The sequence below is a fragment of the Thunnus maccoyii genome, chromosome 18 (assembly GCF_910596095.1).
Source record: "Thunnus maccoyii chromosome 18, fThuMac1.1, whole genome shotgun sequence".
Classification (NCBI taxonomy): Eukaryota; Metazoa; Chordata; class Actinopteri; order Scombriformes; family Scombridae; genus Thunnus; species Thunnus maccoyii.
In genome coordinates this window covers 6856419-6879131 of record NC_056550.1, presented here as the reverse complement: position 1 = coordinate 6879131, position 22713 = coordinate 6856419, and the positions used below count along the sequence as shown (strand labels likewise).

Here is a 22713-nt window from a genome sequence, read left to right as displayed (position 1 = left end):
TCCACAAAAGGTAAATATGTTGCTGATTAGTAAAGTGAGTCTGTCTGCAGAATCACTCATCTCACAGGATGTTTGCCTTCCCGCAGATTATTGGAGAGGATGTGGGCAAACCTGAGGGGGCGAGGTTGTGTGACGTATGAGGCAAAGCAGCATGACGTCAGGTCCCATCCAATCATTAACACACAACACAGGATAAATCAAAATGTCAATTTACTTGATGTACTATAAAATGTATTTACCTACTCCAAAAGGCCATCCTATATCTGATTTCTGATTCATGCATACAGGCACTGCAGATCAGTCAGCCACAGCGATGAAAAATAATATTTCTATATATTTCTGTTGTCTTATTTTCCATAATTCTCTCCCCTGGTTTTCTGGGGCCAATGGCTCAAATTCAGACTGACACTTGTAAATAAAAACAAAGCATCAAGATGTGTTGGAAGAGTGTCCAAAATGAATCTTAAGGACTGACAAGCCTCAGATATGATTCATGACAGCAACAATATTTGACAAGGACCCCTGACACAGTATTCATACATCGCACCAGATAAACACAAAGGTTTGACCTCACTCAGGGACTTCAGTGAGGCTTACACTGAATATTGATCATCCCCATACAGCTCTGAGTGTATGGCATAGGATGAAACAGAAAATTGCAAAATATGATTGTGAGTTTAAACACACACAGATCCATCTCATAAACCCTGTACTCTCCCTCTAAGTTACTGTTGTGGGAAACATAAAAGGGCTTTTTTAAAATGTAAAAATCCCACAAGTTGCAGAAAATATATGTAAATATTTTAATATCAATCCATTTAAGAACACATTAGTATGTTTGTCCATAGTTCGGATAAGAAATTGATAGAAGACCCTTTTCAAAGCAGACATTTTGACCTTTCAAAGCAGAAAAAGCACACGTGTAAATAATAACATTAACGATTGCTCCATTCCATTAATTGTCCCAGTAAGTCATGTTAGTGAGTGAACATGACGAGTAATACCTGAGCCTTTACCTACCTGCATACCTGTAACTGGATCACCTAAATGGGATGCAGCCTTCATCAATTATTCCACCTGTGCTTTTCCTGCTTTGATAAGTCAAAATATCTGCTGTGAAAAGGGTCTACAGTTGGATGACAATCCTCTCAATTCTCTTAGTAAAGTTTATTTAGTATTTTATTAGATTTTTTGTGGACACAGACAGACACAAATCATTATTCAAAGTAGAGTATTTTACATACATCTTAAAACATGTCTGGAGGGGATCTTTAACTTTATTTTCGGTTTAGTGCTAGTTAGCAAATGTTAGCATGCCAAGACCCTGAAATGAGATGGTAAACATGTTAAACACCTGCTAAATCAGCGTTTTAGCACTCTCATTGTGAGCATGTTGCTAGCCATGCTAGCATCAGTGTTTAGCTGAAAGCACAGTTGTGCATAAATACAGCCTCACAAAGGCACTAGCATGGCTGTAGACAGTAACTATAGACCTATAAGCATACTGCAAGTAGCCTACTTTCAACAAGAGAAAGTTCTCATTCCTATTAATCATCTTATCTTACAACAACAATTTTTGTTTACATCATATGCAGTTTGGCTTCATCATTCCACCAAAACAGCTACTTTAAACCCAAAAGACTAAAGGCATGATAAAGGAGGAGTAGTAGGTGCTGTATTTTTAGATTTGCATAAAGCTGATAAAGTCAGTTATGGCATTCTTGTTTCTAAGCTCTCTAAATTGAATTTTTCATCAAAAGTACTGGCATGGCTGACCTCATATTTATCTAAAAAGATGCTGTTTGTTAAAGTTAATGATGCACTTTCCAGTAATAAAAAGTGTGCAATTAGGTGTACCTCAAGGATCAGCACTAGGTCCCCTACTATTCAGCCTATATTAATTATCTCCCACAACAGTGTCACAGGTTAGAATTGCAAATGTCAATGCCAGTGTTGCATACACACATGCAAAAACAACAGAACTAGCTGCTCTAAAGCTAACAAATGCTAAGGAAAGGATCACACAATGGCTTGATCAAACATGCCTTAGTTTGAATGTTGGCAAACAAAAGGTCTGTTTTTTCCCCCAAAACCAATGCACAGCCCCCTCATTTTGACATTCTCATCAAGGGTGAAATGTCTGATATAGTTACTGAAGTTAAGTATCTTTGTCATATTATGGATCAAAATCTCAATCTTAAGAAACAATTAATTAAAATTTTAGGTAAATTTAAAACTGTCTTTATAGATGTAGCCAAGATATTTATGCATGCTATGGTCCTTTACGCACATGTGTGTTACATATGTGGGCAGGCTGAACAAACACCCATTAAATCACAAGAGTCCATGGACAAACCTTAAAAATGCTGGACAAAAAGCCAATTCGATATCATTGCAGCAGGATACTGAAGAAACACAAGCTGAGCTTTGAGAATTTTAGTTTATACTTAAATTTTTGTCTTGTGCATCGATTTTATATTTTTGCATGTCATTCTATGTCTCACTCCTCTCACTTCCTGTCTGATAAATGCATAAAATGCCCCACACAATTATAAAAAATATATCAATAGAAACTAGGGGGTGTTCTGAGGGGACAAAACTTTAAGAGGAGATAATATCTCCGTATGTATCAAATATAATGACTATAGGAGTAATTGGTCAAGCTGTTGTCTGTTGGCCAGTCCTGGTCTCTCTCCAACAAAACATAGTCTGAGCAAAGGTCAATGATGCATGGACTGGGCACCTGGCTGCCAGGTTTTGTTTACATATCATTACCCTGTGGGAGATCACATGTCTTAAACATCAGGTGAAATTTATTGGAAGATGATCAGAAATTTCATCACAGTAAATACTGCATATATGTATGTGTCATGTTATGTATAATTAATGAACATATAATTGTATAACACAAAATACATATATGCATCAAAATCTGAACATGATCCCTATAGTTAACTATAAATGTGTCTCTGAATCAAGTTGAGTCATACACCTGAAAAGTATATAAGTTCAAATGCGCTGCAGTCAGAGAGAACTGTCTTTACTAAACTGGATATTTAGGTTTTCTTTTAAAGTCAAAAACATATGTGGTGAGTGAAAAACATTCCATGACTTCAGCGGTGTTTATTCCAGTGATCCGTAGAAGTTACTGGAATGATCCAGCCAGCTGTACATGACCTTTTGTGGTTAGATTAATGATTAATATGTCAAGGGATCGGATGAAACCTTTCTTTGAAAAACAGAGATTTTCTGCCAGCAAAAACAAACTGTATCGCAGGATTGGGAGTCTGGAGAACTGTTTTTTGCCAGTGTGAGGTATTGTTCATGATGAAATGAGAGACAGGTCAGGAAAGGTTGATGCTGATTCCTGATGTTGAATATAGTTACTAATCATCATATACAGTATTAGATTTTCTACCAGTGGGAAATCAGAAAGTCAGCTTGAGCTGCTTGTTTTCTCATCTGTATGTTTACCCACATGTTTATAGATGTATCACTGCATCTTTTCCCTTGCTTGTGTTAGTTCTTCCATTCTTCCCCAGCCTTGAACTCTGCACGTGACATGCCTACTGGTGGGTTTGACCGCAGATCAGCAGGGTCACAGAGCTGCTTGTTTCCCTCCTCTTCTCTGACGTGTTATTGTGGCTTGCTCTTAAAGCTGCGAAGCATTTCGATGACTGAAAAAAACACAGTGTATCATTATTATTTTCCCTGTCTACAAGACAACAACTTATTACATCTTTCAAAGTGCAAATTATTGTTTTTGTGTGAAGGACAACATGAATAAACACATTACAAACTGCTTATGAAGTCTACCAAGCTGTGTGTGGAGTCATGGAAACCTCTCTGTCTCTGCTCTGTTGGTTTATAAAAATCACCTGACAATTTACTATGTTACAATGTTAAATATTACCACATTGTGAGGGGTACTTATTAATGTGTTCACACTGTATTGACAACATATAAACTTTGTAAAAACCTTTCCAGCTCTCATTCCTGCACCCCACCTCCTTCCTCCCCGCCTCCGCACCCCCCGCCGCCAACCCCCAAAGCAGTCATCCCAGGGGAAACACTGGAGACTTTCACACACACAGTGTTGTTATTTTTCCGACTTGTGATTGGTTGTGTGTTGGAGAATTTCTGAGAAACTACAGGGTTTTGCCTTTCGCTGTGACGTATTGACTTCCAGGGAAAGTATATTGTTTTTCATAGAAGAGCTATAGAGGCACAGCCAGCCCTCTGAAAAAAAGAGGGGGAAAAAACCCACTTCACGTTTTCAGCCACGTCTGCATACCAAAGCTGTTAAACTGTGGAATATGCTGCTGTACATTTTTCAAAACCATTCATCTTTCTCATACCTTAACCAGCATTTCAGCCCCACGTGATAAAACCACAGCAAGTATGAAAGTAATATAGAAGATAGCTTTCAGCTGTGTACTATGTTGCAATAAAGGAAAGATGTGGCAATAATATTTAGGTAAGACATTTCTCAAAAATTGACAAATAAAATCAAGACCATATGTCTCATGTAGTCGCCTACTTTTTCACGTTAAGTGAGTTTTGCTAAATTAAAATTAATAGAAAAGCTCAGCTGAAATAAACACCCAGTTTCTAACACATGTAAACTGTTGCATTGTTTAAAGCAGAAAAATTGTGATTTGATTTGTGTTAAAGAAGAGAATAGAGAGCCGAATATGATTACAAATTGGTGTGATGTTGATCTTAAAGGACCAGTATGTAGGATTTAGGGGGATCAATTGCCAGAAATGGAATGTAAATGGAATATAATATTCATAAGTATGTTTTAAATAGTGTATAATCACCTGAAAATAAGAATCGTTGTGTTTTTGTTACCTTAGAATGAGCTCTTTATATCTATGTAGGGTGCAGGTCCTCTTCCACAGAGCCCGCCATGTTGCACCACCAAGTTTCTACAGTAGCCCAGAACGTACAAAACAAACACTGGCTCAAGAGAGGGCCTTTCACGTTTTTCGTGAGTTTCATGACCACTGTAGGTTCTCCTACACGCTTGAGGGGGAGGGGTATTCAGTTGTTTGCAATCTGCAACCTTGCCGCTGGATGCCTACACATTGGTCCTTTAAGTGAATTTACAACAAACAGTAGGTAAATGAAATAGGTGAAAGTAAAGAGGTTGAAGCAATTGTTGAGCATTTGACATGAGCTAAAAGCTAAATGGGGAAACTATTTAAATAGTTAGATAAAACTACCTGGCTAAAGTAATGAATAAATTAGTTAATGAATTCATTAATTGGATTTGGACCTAATATAATTATCTAAAAGTATAATGATAGCAAAAAGTACAGGTGAAAATAGTAAGCTAAAAGTAAAAAGTTGAAAACAGCTAAAAGTAATGGATAAACAGTTTAAACACTTGAGGACACTTGAAGAGCTAGATAGATAGATAGATAGATAGATAGATAGATAGATAGATAGATAGATAGATAGATAGATAGCCAAAGTCATGGATAAACATTGAAATAGCTAACGAAGAGTAATGAATAAAGAGGTGAAATGTTAAGCTAAAGATAATGAATAACTAGTTGAATGAAGGTAAAAGTAAAGTGATGCCCTCTGTCACTCTTGTACAAATGTAAGCTTGACCAGCTTGATCATTGACAGTTGTATTGAACAAACAAAAAGTCACTGGTTTAAGGTATCACAAGAGCATATTTCACATAATTTGGCATATCCTCATACATATTTCACATAATTATTTCACCTTATTTCTGCTACTACTTCTGCTATTACTGTATTTATCTGTGTTACTTTCATGCATACATTTCTGCTGAGCATTTTCTAGTCTAACAATCTGTCAGCTGTCATATTGCTTGTCTGTATCCCTGTATTTTCTATTTGTCTTGTCTGTATTGAGTTACTGCTGTTGCATCACTTGGAAAGCAGAATGTGGGGAAAGAGTTCAACGCAAGCATTAGTTCAACACCAAAGTCAAGAGTCTGCTATGACTGCAAAAAATTGCATCAAAGTTAATTCAGGCACACGATGAGTCTTAAAAAACTGATTCCAGAGTGAAGTGATTCTATAATAAATAGAAGCATTTATTTATGTACAGCAAACGTTTCAAGTTTACAACACAGGCTAAAACACTCACATCATTACCAAAAAACAGATAAGAACAAATATTTACATTTATGAACATTATATTTACACACACTTAAACTGCACTATTAGTCTGTGAATGTGAAATGACTTCTTCTTTATGTACAGCTTCACTAGCACTTATGAATTTGTTTCTCTACCTAAAAGCCTCACGACGGTCATTTACCCACATCACAATAACATCTTTGTTGTTGTGTAACCTCACCTGCATGTAACACTGCCACATCCCTTAAACAATTCTTTGTAAACAGGCAAACATATATTTTATACAAATCCACTGAGTTCAATAGCACCAACGTGGACTTTTGAACAAAACATGTCATTAAAAAGGCACATTTTTGTCAAAAATCACAACAGAACATGAGCTCAAGCAGCCACGGACAACTGTGTTTTTAAAACCATGATAGGGCACATGGTTTTCTTCTGTCAGGAATGCTGGAATAAGGCAAGGTGAAGTTCTCGTCCTGAGGGAGGATGTAAATATATATGTGTCATGGCACAGAGCATTAGGCACGGCCCCATCTGTCACACGTGGTTTCATCAAAGCTATTTTGTCTTTGAGGAATGCACAGGTCCTCCTGAGAGGAACATAGGGAAGGAAAATTTAAGGAGGGCTCTAAAAACACAGACAGCCAATCACAAATCAGAAGGATTGAGCTGAAGAGGCATGTAACAGATGGCTGCTGGAGGACATTGTAACCAGCTGGTCAGCTCAAAAGATATATTGGTGATATGTGAAATCTGAAGGCTATCACAGAGTACAATACTCAAGGCACAAATACAGTGTGCTGTGTGTTTTCTTTGAGGTTAGTTACAGTAGTGACTTTAGGTCCCTTTGGATGATATTTTCGCTCCACTACTATGATGGCAATGGCTGATGTAAAACTCCAAGTAATTACACACTGACATAATGTAAAGACTGTTTGAGGTCACACTGGTTAAACTGGCACTCACTGAATTCATTACATACATTCCTTCTCAGCTCTAGTGTTAGTGTTTGTCTTGGGATAAAACCTCAGGTTCAGATTTTCTTCTGTTCAATGAAAAAAAAGAGTTAAATGAGCAGTTAGACATATTGGGAAATACATCTATTGCCTTTGTTGCCAAGAGTTAGATGAGAAGATTGAATCCACTTTCATGTCTGAGCTGTAGGCCAATAGCTTAGCTTAGCATAAAGATTGTAAACAGGAAAATAGCTAGCCTGGCTCTTTCTAAAAGGTAACAAAATCCATCCATCATCTCTAAAGCTCACTAATTAATTCTTTATATCTCATATGATTAATCCATACACAAAAACGTTGAAAAGACATGTTGTGGTTTCATGGGGAGTGGAGTTGTGTAACTATTCCAGAAAGTCACTGCGTCTGGCCGCTAGTCACCAAGAAATAGCCTTAGCATGTAACTCCCTGTAAATTCCCCAAATTTCTGTTTGTGTTTATTAGTTAATTAGTTAACATGTTAATTAGTGAGCTTTAGAGGTTCCAGTAGGCATATTTTTTACTTTTTGGACAGAACCAGGCTAACTGTCTCCCCCTGCTTCCAGGCTTTATGCTAAGCTAAGCTTATCACCTTCTTGATCTAGCTTCATAGTTAAAGCTGAGTGGTATCAAACTTCTCATCTAATTCTAGGCCTACATGTATTTCCCAAAATGCAAAACTATTCCTTTAAACTAGAAATAGTGCAAGATATGATAATGTTCCATCAACAGCTTGTCACTTTCTAATGGCAGACAAAAATAATTAAAAAATGATATTTACACCTTATTTCTGAATTCTATCTAACATGAATGAGAGGGAATTCACAATTATATATTGCATTAAATGAGCTCAGTTAAACTGATGGATGAGAAGGAAGACATTATGTGGCTTTAACAATGACAGAGTTCTCCAGTTGTACCATCAGCATCCCAGTTCAGATAAAGAGTAAAAAAAACATTATATTTAGGGATCCAACATCTGATAATTTGGTATGATTTGGTGAGGAATGGATTGTCAGCTGTTAACTCCATGGAAAAAAAGTGCACCAAAACAAAAATGTTTCACCCTGGTTTTTCCACTGTAGAGCACTTGTCCGTCTGTGAGGATATAGTGGTTCAAGCTTGTCTGATGCTGGCTTTGACTTCCATATCTTTGTGCTATGTGAGGTAAAAAAATACAAAAGGACGTCTAAGGTAGCTTATCACTGAGGCTCTTCTCTCCACTCTGCCCAACCTTTTTCAGTTTTCTGTGAAGGCTGGATTGTCCGCCTCTTCATCCAAGCTTACAACTTGTCTCTGATAAGACAGCAAATAAAAAGCATGTCAGATATAACATTTGTGGATAAAATATACTGTAGCCTGTGTGTGATTATTAAAATAGAGTGTATTATTTTATAAAAACAAGATGACAAGAATTGAAAACTTTTTTGTCATGCAGTTTGTTCATCTCAGTTGTCTCCATATAATCAGATTAGTAGACTCTTAGACTCACTTTTGGGTAGGTGTAACCATCGCTGCTGTGGTTCCTCCAAATGTGCACTTGGTCTTCAGTGGTTTTCTGATAGACGGGGTTGTCAAAGTGGATTGTGTTAGTGTTCTTCAGCCTGTAGTTCCTCCATAGCAGCACGCCACCGACAGCCACTATACATAGGATCGCTACACAAGAGAGAGAGATCCAGAGAGAGATTAGGCATGATGGTTGGAGCTGTTGTCATCTCAAATAATTAGTAGTTTTTGTGAAGACAACGCCTTGGCATAAGCTACCAAAGCAACTCACCTAGAGGTAAGATGATATACAAAGCTATTGGGGTGGTGGAGGCAGTCTTGGGTATAGCTGCTGTGAATTCATGTTGGATATCTGAAGGAAAAGAAAACACAATTAATGATACATGAAACCCGACCTGCACTATATCTATTGCATGTCATTTGCAGAGTACATACTTTACATTACTGACTGCTAATTTCTCAAAGCATACTGTACATTTTTAGACTGATTCCAAAACAACCACAGGTTTCAGTTCAGTATAAAAATCTTGAAGAGCCTACAAAGGAATGTAAATTGTCTACGCAATTTGACTTTAACATAACAATAAATGCAAAAGCTTACCTGGAGTCATGACTGGAGCCTCTGTGGTGGTCTGGGGGAATTTTGGCTTCGCTGGCTGGGGTGAAGGGATCCTAGGTTCAGGTGTGGTGGTCCGGACTGGAGGCTTGGTGGTGCGTGGCACTGTCTTGGCCACAGTGCTGGTGATTACAATTGGCACTGTGGTGGTGCGGACCTGAGGTCTGGGTGTAGTCGTGGCTGGTAATGGTGGGTTGGTAGGTGGTGTGGTAGGTGGTGTGGTAGGTGGTGTGGTAGGTGGGGTGGTAGGTGGGGCGGTGGGTGTAACTTCAGGATGAATGGGTGCTGCAGGTGTTGGCACAGCTGGTGGAGGAACAGATGAGGAGGAGTGAGAGTAAGAAAAGTTTAAAAGACCAAAATAATTCCACTACAATTTTATAATTTACTCCTTGACATCATACCACATTAAAAATTTACATACCAGGTACACATCTCCTCATATCCCTCGCTAGCATCATGTTATCTGGACAGGCACATGTATATTTGGGGGGATGCCTGCCCACTTGAGGAGCTGCCAGGCACAAGAATTCACAGCCACCATTGGACACTTGGCACCAATCCCTGCCTGTGATGAAAAGGAATTTTAGTTGATTTCAACTTCTTTACATTTTTGGAAGCCAATACCAATACAGACAAACAATACGGTCTTGTCACGCTTCTAAAACAGTACTTGGACCATTATGGGTTGGGACTGACTCATGAAACTTTTAGGGTTGTTGAAAATGAAATTAAATAATTTACAAAAAGCATTATTAAGCAATTTAATTAATGTGTAAAATGTGCAAATTCCAAATTCTAAGACCTCACTTACCAGCAGGCTGTTTTAGGTTATGGTAGAGAATAATGTCTTCTGGTGATGATAGGTGCTCTGCCAAAGGTGTGATGTCTTCACCAGTCACCCTGTTTGCACTCAGGATAGCATTGTTACTGACATCTGTCCAGAAAAGTCTTTCCTAGAAGTACACAGAGAAAATAAAAGGAGAAGAAAAGACTTTTTTCAGAAGTTTACAGTTTACACGTGCAGTGAGGAGTTTATGGGATGTTGTGTTTGACAGGCTCTGGGTTTATGTGTAACAGAGTTTATCAGGTTGTAAATATCCACCTCAAACACGGTGAGTCCCAGCGGGTGACCCAGATGGTGTTCGTCAATGATAAGGGTGCGTCGACCACCGCCCTGCACGTCGATACTGGAGAGGGTGTGCAGCTTAGAGTCCACCCAGTAGAGCCGCTGGTTCAACAGGTCTGGGGAGGAGGCAAGGGAGGAGGAGGGGCCACAGGTCAGTCTAGAGTGACCACTAGCACACATGAATGGATAAAAAAAGCAACTTGAAACATGAATGCTGGAGTTTACCAAGTGTAATTCCATTAGGCCACACAATGTTGTCAGTGATCAGAGCGGTGCGGTCTGCTCCATTTAGACCTGCCTTCTCAATCTTAGCAGGATTCCCCCAGTCAGTCCAGTACATGAAGCTGGGAGGACAAAGATATGTTTTGTGAAAATAATTGTAACTAAAAGTACTGAAATCAACAGACAGTCCAGTAAGGATGAGGGCATTACTGTACATTCATCAGTTTGTTAGGCTTACTTGCTGTGGGGGTCGACCACAATAGCGCGGGGTTTAGATAAGCCTTGCTGGAAGAGAGTTTTGCGACGGCTACCGTTAGCAGTTACCACGGAGATGGTGCTGCGGACACTGTCAGTCCAGTACAGGTTACCATGGATCCAGTCGAAAGCAATGCCCTCGGGAGCATCGATGTTACTACCGATCACTACGCTGTGCTGAGTGGAGTCTTCTGCCGTGTCCATCTGAGCTCTGGATTGAAAGTGAAAAACTGGCATCAAGTAAATGAAGCAAAAAGACTAGTTTCATTCTGATTGTTACTCTGGACACCTTGCTCACCTGTAGATCTTCTTTTTGGAGATGTCTGACCAGTATATCTCTTTGGTGGCCATGTTCATGTCCAGGGCCACAACGTTCTTTAGACGGGGGATAACTCTGGTGTACTCACTTTTGTCCAAAGTCATCTTTCTGACTTCATGGCAGTTGGTGAATAAAAGGTAGGCTACTGTACCTACAAAATCAAAGTAGACACAGAGTTAAAGTCGTTATCTTCACAAAAGTCTAAAGTATAACAAATAAATACATTCAACATCAATAAACACTCAGCAAACACTCTGGAAGGAACACAGCTGATATTTACCAATGGCCTTGCAGGCTTTAGTTGCTGGGTCAACTTGGTAACCCTCCTCACATTCGCATTTGTAACTGCCTATCTGGTTGATGCAGATCTGGCTGCAGGTGTCTGGGTTGGCACACTCATCAATATCTGATTCAAAGAAGAGCAGAAAACAACAACATGTCAGTTTGAGGCAAATGAAACCAACTGGATGGTGTGACAAAACCTAAAAAAGCACATTTCTGGCTATAACTGCTCTGTTGTGCATATTTGGGATTTTGCACCTTCACAGCGTTTCTCGTTAACCAGGCTGTATCCAGTGGGACACAAGCACTCGTAGCCAATCTTAAGGTCATTGCAGATATGAGAGCAGCCACCGTTGTTGTACAGGCACTCATTGGAGCCTGCAGAAGGAGGAAGAAAAGGTTCACTACAGTATTTTTTTCTGAGGACATAACCAGTATTCTAAAGCTGCAGACACCCTCATTAAATACAGAAAAGTAGTAATTAAGCAGACAGTTATGAATGAGGGCCTCTGTACTCACCACATTCCCTAAGAGGCTCATCTGACCAATCCCTGCAATCACGCCGCTTGTCACACACCTTCTCCATGCTAATACACTCCCCACTGCGGCACTTAAACCTGGTGGGGCCCTCACAGTGGGTTGCTGCACGTGAGACATGTAAATAAAAGACAAGGATCAGGTAACAGCAAGCTCAACAGTGGTTCAGTTATAGATACAGACTGGAGGTTTTACTGAGGAAGGGCAGGGAGGAGCTTCCTACCATTGACACATCCAATTTCATCACTCATGTCCCTGCAGTCATATTGATGGTTGCACTGGCGGCTTCCATGGATACAAGTGCCATCACCGCATTCAAACTCATCAGGGCGGCAGGTGGGATGAGCTGGAGGGATGCAACAAGCAGAAATTTGGAATGAATCCAAGAGTTGATAGCTTGAAACCAGGCTTTGAAAAAGATGCCATGCATGTAACCAACAGGGCAAGAAGAATTTTGCAGTCACACTCACCACAGTCAGCTTCGTCTGATCGATCGAGGCAGTCGGCTCCTCCGTCACACTTCCAGCTGCTATGGATGCACTCTCCGCTGCCACAGCGGAACTCCAGGGCTGAGCAGCGGTGGGTGGTAGAAGAGGCATGTCCCGTTGAACCACAGTTCTGGGGCCACTCGTCCGAGCCGTCAGGGCAGTCGGCGTCACCGTCGCAGGACCACAGGCGAGGAACGCAAACAGTGTTGTTGCACTGGAAGGACGCAGAGTTGCAGGTAACAGGTGGGCAAGAGGCCTCATCACTGCCGTCATCACAGTCTGCCTCATCATCGCACACGAATGAGCTTGACACGCATTGGCCATTCCTGCAGTGGAACTCTGTGTCTGTGCACTGCTTGGGCGCTAAGAGAGAGAAGATGTGACAGGGAGATCAGAGCAATGAAACACCAGGAAAACATTAGAGCAAGGAAGGGGATGCAAATGAGAAAAGGAAGCACTGAGCACTGGGGCAGCGGTAGCTCAGGAGGTAGAGCAAGTTGTCCACTTATCAGAAGGTTTGTGGTTCGAACCGTGGCTCCTCCAGGCCGCATGTCAAAGTGTTCTTGGGCAAGATACTGAACCCCGAATCCTGATGTGCCATTGGTGTGCAAGTGGGTAAATTAATATATAGAAACATTGTATCACTCCTGATAAGCAGGTTGGTAACTTGTATGGCAGCCTCTGCCATCAGTGTATGAATGGGTGAATGTTGACATGTGTTGTGAAGCACTTTGAGTGGTTGATAAGACTAGAAAGGCACTATTGAAAGGCAGTCCGTATATGTAAATGCAGTCCATTTAAAATCTGAGAATAACATATGATTGAGGTATGACAGATGTGTGGCTTCTTGCAGCCTGAAGGTAACTCCAACACTGCATGTCAACTCACCACAGCTCTCTTCATCAGCTCCATTCTCACAGTCAGCTTTTCCATCACAGCGCCAACTGCTCGGTATACAATGGTTAAGGCGGTCCGAACAACTGAACTCTGTCGGTCTGCACGTTTTAGCCACTGGAAGTGAAATACACAAAAACAATGACTGAAACTCTATAATCATCAGACTGAGGTATTGTGGGATCTACAAGTATGTATGCAAAGCAATAACAAGTCAATCCTCATGTTAAAACATGTGATACTCACAGCAAGTACCAGGAAGTTCATCTGTGCCATCTCCGCAGTCATCTGTGCCATCACACACCCATCTGACCGTGATGCATCTCCCGTTCCCACACTGGAACTGCGTGGTTCCACATGTTGTCAATGCATCTACGACAGACAGATATAAACACACAGTTCAGCTAAAAGGGCCGTTGTTTTAGTTATCATCTATCAAGGGCCATTACAAGAAGACTCCCCATAAACACAGACATGGCAGCAAATGAAAAGAAGAGAAGTCACAGAATAATAATTCTACAGACCACTATTAAACAAGAGTCTACAGCTCGGCAGCTCTGCAAGGCTATACTTAGGCACAGTGGTTCTTTGGGCTAAATGCTAATGTAAACATGGCAACATGCTGATGTTTAACAGGTATAATCTTTACCATGCTGATCATTTTAGTTCTTAAGTGATTCTCAAACGTTTTCATGTCAAGGACCCCTAAACTGACATAAATTAGACCACAGTCCCCCATTTGATTAGATGTTTAATTGCAGAAAGTGTATGAAACCCAAAACCAAATAGAAACCAAAATAGTCATACATTCTGTCATTGTGTTACTTATGGATAGAATTATAGTGAAAATAAATTATTCCCCTTTTTGCTAGGGATCCCTTGGAACCCCCTCAGGGACATCTGGGGGTCCCTGAACCCCACTTTGAGAACCACTGTCTTAGTTTAGCATGTTAGCATGCTAACATTTGCTAACTAGCACTAAATACAGTGTAGCTGAGGCTAATGGGAATATCATCAGTTTTGTAGGTCATAAACCAAAATGTTAGATAAAGTGAAATTATGGCGCAAGTTATCTCAATACACCCCAACAGGGACATGAGTGTGTTTACCAATCCACACAGTAGTTGTTGAGACATTTCACTCAAACATATACTGTCGGTCTCATGTTGGCACGACAGGGAGTCGGGATCACCAAAGTCAGTACACATCATCATTTGGAACCATGAACATCTGTACAAAAATTTTGTGCCAATCCAGCAAACCTGTTGGTGGGTGGTGGAAAAGTCAAGGGGTCAGCAAAGTCAATTAATCCTCTGGAGAATGTGAATGTCTGTACAGAATTTCCTGGGAATCCATTCAATACTTGTTGAGATATTTCAGTCGATGACAAAGTGGTGGACCAACCTACAGACCAACAGATTGACACTACCATCCATAGAGCCATACAAAAAAAATATTTTTGGTCCACAAACATACAGACTTTATTTTTTTCAGAGCAGATACAACATTGCCTCACTTCACAAAACACCAGTAATCCAAAGAAAGTTGGTCTTAGCTCACTTGATAGTCTGTGTTTTGTTAAAAATGTTGGGTTCCATTACAGCTGTGTTGTTGGGGCCACAGTATGTGTTCAGCACAGATGGTGATAAATTTGCTGCCAGAGGAGCACGTGGCTTTGAGGTATATATTCTGCTACAACACACACATGACCAAACACACACTGGCATGTTGCTACTTGTTTAAATAGGGCAGATAAATGGTTAACACCAAGTCAAATAGACCTATGTAAGCAGTTCAGCTTGTATTTATCACTATCAGCAGGAGGAAGTTCGTAATCACAATAGAGATCACACTTTACAGTGTTTATGGCCCAAACACTCCACATTTGAAAGGAGTTCATTTGCTGAGGGCACAGTGTCGCTCTCCCAACCCCCATCTTTAATGGACCCGATGAAGCCACTGAACTGGAAGAACCAATTAGACTGTACATCAGAAAGACAGCACTTTATGAAAAGGTGCTTGATAGAGGCCATGAGGGATTCCTCCCTCTAGCCCTGGGGGCTCTAAACCCTGGATGGCCACCTGTTCCCAACAAGGGCCAGAGGGAGGCGTTCCACAGTAACGCCACCAGCAGCTATGCATTTGGCATACTCATTGCTACAATAAGATTTGCTTTTTACCAATTAGAAAAAATGCTAATTAAATATTTATGTATAAGTAATTTGGATGTTAAAATACATTATTTATTGTTATGAATGTCTTACAGTACAGTAAATCATAAAAGCTTCTGGGTGAAGTTAAACATCTGTTGCCATTGGTCATGGTTGATGGTTAAACAGTAGTTTAACAAGGAGTGGCTTTATTTCCTCAAGCTGCTGCAAGTTGCAGAAATGTTTTTCTGTCACTGTTGTAATAATTTATATGACTCTAATTGCAAACAGTTACTTCTGTTTTAAAGCTGTAAAGTAAGTCTACAACTGAACGCTAAGTCAATCATTTCTTTATGACTCCATGTGAAAGGCTTTGTGGTATTGCCCTTTTGCGGGGGCAGTCTTGCCATAAAGATAGTAAGTTTTATGATGACAAATCTGGTTTTATGAAAGGGATTTCCTTGTGGGTAATACAAAAGAAAATGAATATATTAACTTTAAGATAGATTTCAAACTTTCCTTTTCCCTAAGTGTATGAGAGAGAAAGTGGAGACCAACATCATCTAATTACCTGAAACCGATGGCACGTAACCCAAACCCAAGTTCATGCTGGCTATTTACTTAATGGGCTTAAAGTTCAGACCTTGAAATACAAACTGAACCGAATGCCTGGGCTATTGATTGTGTACAAACCAGTGTTGGGAAAATTACAAATGTGCTTATGTTTGTTGCCAATTCTCTGACGTCTGGTGTGTTTAATTGATCGACCATGAGGTAAGCAGAAAGAGGAAACTGTTCATACTCTATTTTAATTTTAGAATCATATCTCTATTAGGTGTCACTCTGACTTGGAAAAGGACATAAATGCATTTTCTTTCTTGTCTCCTCAACGTGACAAAAATAAAGATTCTTTGTCCTAACATGAGTGAGAGACAACAACGGATATTCACAACATTTCACAACATGGGGGACAGATAAAGTTGCATTACGACACATATCTTTGACTGGTGATGGCCAGTTCCAACATGTTTCATCATACACCTTTTCCCAGAACTAACGTACTGGGGAACAGGTCTGACAATGAGTGACTTCACGTCTGAGTGTGTGACCCAAAACTGAGGAATGCTGTCTCAAGACAATGTCTGTTTGTATTGGAGGGACACCATTCATTTCCAGAGAATGGGGGCGTTTAAGGTAAAAGGAAAAAAGCTTCCTGCAAACAGGCTCGGTGTTGCATCATGTAGGAATCATACTGTGGCATGTGAGTGAGAATAAGTGCACCTGCAATACTGATTACAAAAATCTGATTCATCTAAATTCTCCCATGATGGATTCTCCACAGTGAAAATGCAAGTGGCGCCCATTCCCACATTATGAATGGCAACAGCTTCAAAAACCGGCTTTCAGAAACCCCGCTTGACATCTTTACACACACACACACACACACACACACACACACACACACACACACACACACACACACACAGTATTCACACTCCTGAAACCTCATTGGCTGCAGAACCTGCTGCGAGCTGAGCGCCAGTAAATTAAAAGCGCAAAACATACAGGCAAGAATAATAGTGATGAAAAGCACAACTAAAGCTTCTACCGTTTGATGACTGATAGATTGAGGCTAATGCCGGTTGAATTATGGAAAAGTGTGATGTTGAGTCGACGTCAAACCTTTTTTTTTTGTCCCGAATATACATTGTGAGAGAAAGAGAGAGTGGGATAGAGATTTGACCTACATTCTGCGAATAATTGCGCCCTCCCCCCATCACCTTGCATCCGGTGCTGTCAGAGGAGTGGGCAATTTAAACCCATACACACTGAATAGTTGGCCAAAATCATATTTATATTGTTTTTTGTATATATATACTTTATGAAACAACGTAAAATTGAAGCACAACACAGTTTTATATTTTCTTGAATCAAAAATAGAGCTAATTAATTAATATCTCAGGATGTAATGCAGGAAATTTGAACTTACTTGTCTGAACAAGGGAGCAGATGAGAAACACCAGTGACGCGTAACACGGCCGTCCCATGTTTTCCAGCCGCACTGGAAGATACATCTAATTGCAGACTCTGATGTGGCTTATTACAACAGTGTCAGTGAATGTGACTGCTGTTTGGCACTTTCCCTGCAAAGGTTGTAGTAAAGCCTCGTGTTGCCTCCTTACTTGCGCTCTGAGCTGAGATGCTGGTGCTGCTGCTGCTGCTGCTGCTGCTGGAAGATCTGCGGAAGGATGCTCCGCACACTGTAATGTTTGGCAACAACATCAGACCCATTTCAATGTGGTCCATGGGTGGGTGGGGCCCGCAGGGGCCCAGGAGGGGTAGGCGGGATTTGGAGTGGTGTGATTTTTGAGGCACACAGCCTCAACAATCGGGGGGCGGAGCTCTATATGGAGATGGTTTTGACTATGAGTTTAACCCTTTCAGAGAGATGAAGGAGAGACAGGCGCACATGCCCATATAGTATTTGGATACATTAGTTTCATTGCCTGGAGGCTGACTCTAACCTTGCAACAGTACATGTTTAACAGGGGTGTGGCTAGGAGTTGAGGGGAACACTGCCCTGAGACCCCTGCTATTATAAATTTAATACTAGTGGTATGAGTCCCATTTGGTTGTGGGACCCTAGACTCATTCCCACCTTTTCTCTTCTAATGATAGCTCTGATTCTCTTAGCTTAACCTTAACTCATGCTGAATATTGTTACAAAATCAAACTGGGGATGTCAACATTTTATCCAAGTAAATAAACCGTCCCTGGTCAGATGGTTTGAAGTCCAAAATGTGTCCTGCACACACAGCAGCCATGACTATGCACGAAATAAATCTGTAAGATTGGCAGTGAGCCTTTACTTTACTGGCAGATGTCCATACTTGAATATGACAAAATGACCCGGTCAACACACACACATACATATTAAGTGGTAATTTCATATGGTGCTGGTATAACTGCATCAATAGATTTACTGACTTTGTTACATGTAACATTCATTTCATTAGATTTCTTTGATCAAACTGGTAAGGAGTACACAATTAGCTAATTGACCAGTGATAAAACCCTCTGTTAAAAAACTAATAAATAGGTCATATCACTCCAGCTTTTATCTTCGTATCTCCATTTCCTGAACTGAGGGTTGCCACCTCTCATAAAAAATATATCAGCATGTGATTCCAGGTTCAAAGTCTGAAACTGTTAGAGGTCTATAGCATAGTTTACAAAGAGATTTACATCAGAGGAGGTGCAGAGATAAAGTACATCTAAAGAGATAAAATGTAAAAACAACAACCTTGAACCAAGCAGAAAGACCATATAGTTCAAGAATATACCTCAGAGATATTTTGTAACTGAAAAGAGTTAAATAGTCCAGATGTGTCACATGGTAGGTAATGAAACACTGGTATTGGTTTAAAAGAAAGAAGGAGCTAAAGCTCTTCAAGGGAAATATCAGGTTGGTCATAGTAAGTAAATGCATTGACCCTGTCAATATCACAGAAAAGGTTATACATGCAGATAACATGGCATCCCCCTGCTCCCCACCACTCACCCCGGATAGCCTTTATTGACAAAGTCCATTTTATCATGACTGACTGACCTTCAGTGTTACTCCAACGCTGATAAATGTGCACAAACAATTGCTATTTCAAAGAAACATATGAGATGCATAAACAAAGCCACAGAAGTAGTGGAACTGACCACGTGAGAAATCCTCACGGCGAACACAAAACACTGGGTCTGTGTCTGTCATCCAGTCAATAATTACAGGACTGCAGTTATCTCCTTCACCTCAGTGTTGAAGATCTGCATCACAGAGGCTGCAGATGGAAATGAAGGCCAAAGTTGTCACACTGTTGCCAGCAAGAAAAAAAAGGCACAGAAAAACTGAACAGACCTGGAGGAGAATGAAAGGAAGAAACAAACACTATGTTTAAAATATTCTGAAGATCAAACTACTTAAAACCAGAGCAATGTACAAGGCACATTTTCTCTCCAGTGTTGGCTTTTTTCAGAGAGTGAACCCACCCGCCTCTAACCCCACTGTACATTGGGGTGCATTTAATAAGAACTGACAAGGAATTTTTAGGCCTCTGCTAAAAGTGGGTCTCTGGGTGACCGGCTGTGAAGTTTTCAATACTTCCCCATGAGACGCTTGGTGATTACTGTGTGGGCTCCTGTCCCAAAACACACACACACACACACACTGAGACACACACCAACCCCCCTATCCTCTCTTTCAGCCTGTTATGATTGACACTGCAGAGGGAGAGACATTCCTGAAGTATCAGTTGAGAGAAAAAAGCATTAATACTGCCCCAAGCATAAAGAAGAGTCACTGTTTTTTATTCACCAGAGGAACCAGAGAGCAGAACACACCCCTCTAAAACAACTGATATGCTTTCTTACTCTCATTATGCACATATCTCCACCTCCTCACCCCAGCCTCTGTAAACAATTTCTAGTTCTTCCAGTATGCTTTCAGCCACATCTCAGTCACATTCACTGCTTCTGCTCAAAACAAACAGTGTCCTCACAGCTGAAGGTTAAATCAGGTTCTCCCAGAAACAGTTAAGCACGTTTTTGGCTTCTGCTCCTCAAACACAGGTGGGTGGGTGGGAAGGCGGGGGGCTCCGTTGTGTGAGTCATGCTTGTATGCAGGAGCAATCTGAGGAGAAAGAAAATTTTCTGGTTTCGACATTAAATGTTTCAGACACGAACTTGCGTGTGTGCGTTTGGCTAGCAATCATCCACTGAAAATGCTACCTGCCAGCACAGTGCTACACTTCTGGATGGCCTGGTTGTCATTGTGGCTTGTGGACAGGCAGTGCAGCTCTGTGAATAACCTACTTCTTGGGATAAGTTACATTTGGTGTCATCACATTGGCCCTTGAAAAGAGGATAAGACTGACACTGTGTTGAAAAGGGGATGGAACAATAAAAGCCTACAGCGGTGGAGGGAATTGTTGAGTTTTGTCAAGTGAGAAAGCCTCTTGTCCTTGTTAGTTTCCATAATTTTGTGAAGGACAAGACAGATTTATTCCACACTGAGAGCTGCAAGGTAAAGTTTCAATGTGAAACTCAGCAGCAAAAACATTCCAGCTTCCTAATACTGTATATCCTGTAACCCACAAGGCTCATGTCTAATCTTTTAGGCAAGTTGCACAAATAGATCTAAATGGAGAATACTTCGAGGGAAAACTGCCAATTAATCCTGAAATAATCACAACCACAACTGTATAAACACACACTGACACAGGAAAACGGGTCGACAGGGAGAATCATGCCGGGGGGACTGTTCATCCAAAAACTCAGCTGAGGCATGAGAATCACCCACATAGCAGATTCGAATACATGATACCCCCCCCCCCCCATGTTTGTTCAGGTGTCGTGGTATGTGCTCCTACATGCTAATAAAATCACGTGAGGGAAAGGAGGATGTGAGTGTGTCAGGGTCAACCATTAACTTCTGAGGAGAGTGTTGGAAAACTAAGATCAGAAGATCACAGATTAAAAAAAAGCACCCCAGAGGTACTCTGGCAGTTTCCAGGGGTACATGGTGAGACTGTGAAGTAGCTCAGCTAATTTAAAAAACAGGAATTATCCACGCATTGAATCAGCTGTTAATACCCATAACTTAATATTTTGTAGCACAGCCTTTGGAGGTAATAACTGCGGTCAAGTACTTTCTGTAACTCTGAATAAGGTTTCTACACTTCTCCGCAAGTAGTTCAGCCCATTCTTCTTGAGCAACCTGCTCCAGTTCTCTCAGGTTTGATGGGTGTCGTCTCCCAACTGCAAGTTTCAGCTCTTTCTACGGATGTTCAATGGGATTCAGATCAGGACTCATAGCAGGCCACTTCAGAACAGTCCAACGTTTTCTTCTCATCCACTCTCGGGTGTTTTTTGATATATGTTTGGGGTCATTATCCTGCTGGAAGACCCATGATCTGCAACTGAGACACAGCTTTCTGACACTGTTTCACTCAAAAATGCCTTGATAGTCTTTTGATTTCATTGTGTCCTGCACAGATTCAAGGCACCCAGTGCCTGAGGCAGCAAAGCAACCCCAAAACATCACTGAGCCTCCATGTTTCATGGTAGGCATGATGTTCTTTTTTTAAGGGCGTCATTTTTTCTTCTGTAAACATAGGGCTGATGTGATTTACCAAAAACCTCTAATTTTGTTTCATCTGTCCAAAGCACATTCTCCCAGAAGGACTGTCGCTTGTCAACATGTTTTCCACTCTGGCTTTTTTGTGTCTCCCTCTTAGAAGTGGGGTCTTCCTGAGTCTTCTACCATGGAGCCTATTTTCATTCAGATAGCGACGGATGGTGCGACTTGAAACTATTGTACCTTGAACTTGAAGATCAGCTTGTTTTCCTTGGTTCTTTCTCGACCATAAGAGAAATCCTTCTGTTCAACCTCGGGCCAATTTTCCTCTTGCGACCACGTCCGGAGATGTTGGCAACAGTTCCATGAGCCTTAAACTTCTTAATAATATTGGCAACAGTGCTCACAGGAACATCAAGCTCTTTGGAGATGGTCTTGTAACCTGAACATGAATTCAGTTATTTTCACAACTTTTTTTGTTTTGTTCCACTGCAAACCAAACATAGACATGCATTGATAATAAAATATATTTTAATTTCAACACTGTTCAGGGTGAATGGTGCATTATTTTAATAAAATGCGAGGGTACCAATAGTTTCGGCCACATCTGTATAAGCTTCAGATCAACCTTTAAATGCATTTTTGCTCAAAATGACTGTGTGGACACACTGTGGACTTTGGCCCCTGTCACTTACATCAAGCACATTTGAAGGGAATCTTTTAATAACCAGTATGAACAGGAGGAATTATTACAGCAAGGAAAACCTCTTTCACTGTTCATATGGGCACCTGACAATTGTTTTAAGACAGACTTGAAAAATTGTGAACCTGTCCTTTAATACCATAGCATTAAATGGCATTGAGCTTAGTCAGTTTAAACGAACACATTTGGAAGATGTCCGGTGGTGTTGATGAAGGGGTTCAGTTTATGCTTCCGTGTATCTGATGTTGCTGTAGGGATACATCTGATTTGAAAATGATTGGGGTCAAAACCGAAAAACACAGCAAAGACCAGGAGCTAAAGTGAAAATTTGAAAGCTGAAAAACTTTACTAGGAACTGTGTTGCACCTAAAATACC

The 22713-nt window shown here is 40.7% G+C and overlaps 1 protein-coding gene across 1 annotated transcript; it reads right to left on the bottom strand.

The window, feature by feature from the left end:
• Nucleotides 1-7626: 7626 nt before the first annotated feature.
• Nucleotides 7627-17805, bottom strand: ldlra (low density lipoprotein receptor a). The gene is made up of 18 exons (XM_042392677.1): nucleotides 17501-17805; nucleotides 13607-13732; nucleotides 13355-13477; nucleotides 12449-12829; nucleotides 12202-12324; nucleotides 11961-12083; nucleotides 11700-11819; nucleotides 11440-11565; nucleotides 11139-11310; nucleotides 10824-11051; nucleotides 10589-10707; nucleotides 10340-10479; nucleotides 10049-10190; nucleotides 9659-9802; nucleotides 9223-9540; nucleotides 8893-8973; nucleotides 8608-8771; nucleotides 7627-8411 (listed from the first exon to the last, which is right to left on the bottom strand). Exons 1-18 carry the CDS (start codon nucleotides 17583-17585, stop codon nucleotides 8355-8357), a joined length of 2772 nt encoding a protein of 923 aa, XP_042248611.1. The 5' UTR covers nucleotides 17586-17805; the 3' UTR covers nucleotides 7627-8354.
• Between the last annotated feature and the right edge of the window lie 4908 nt (nucleotides 17806-22713).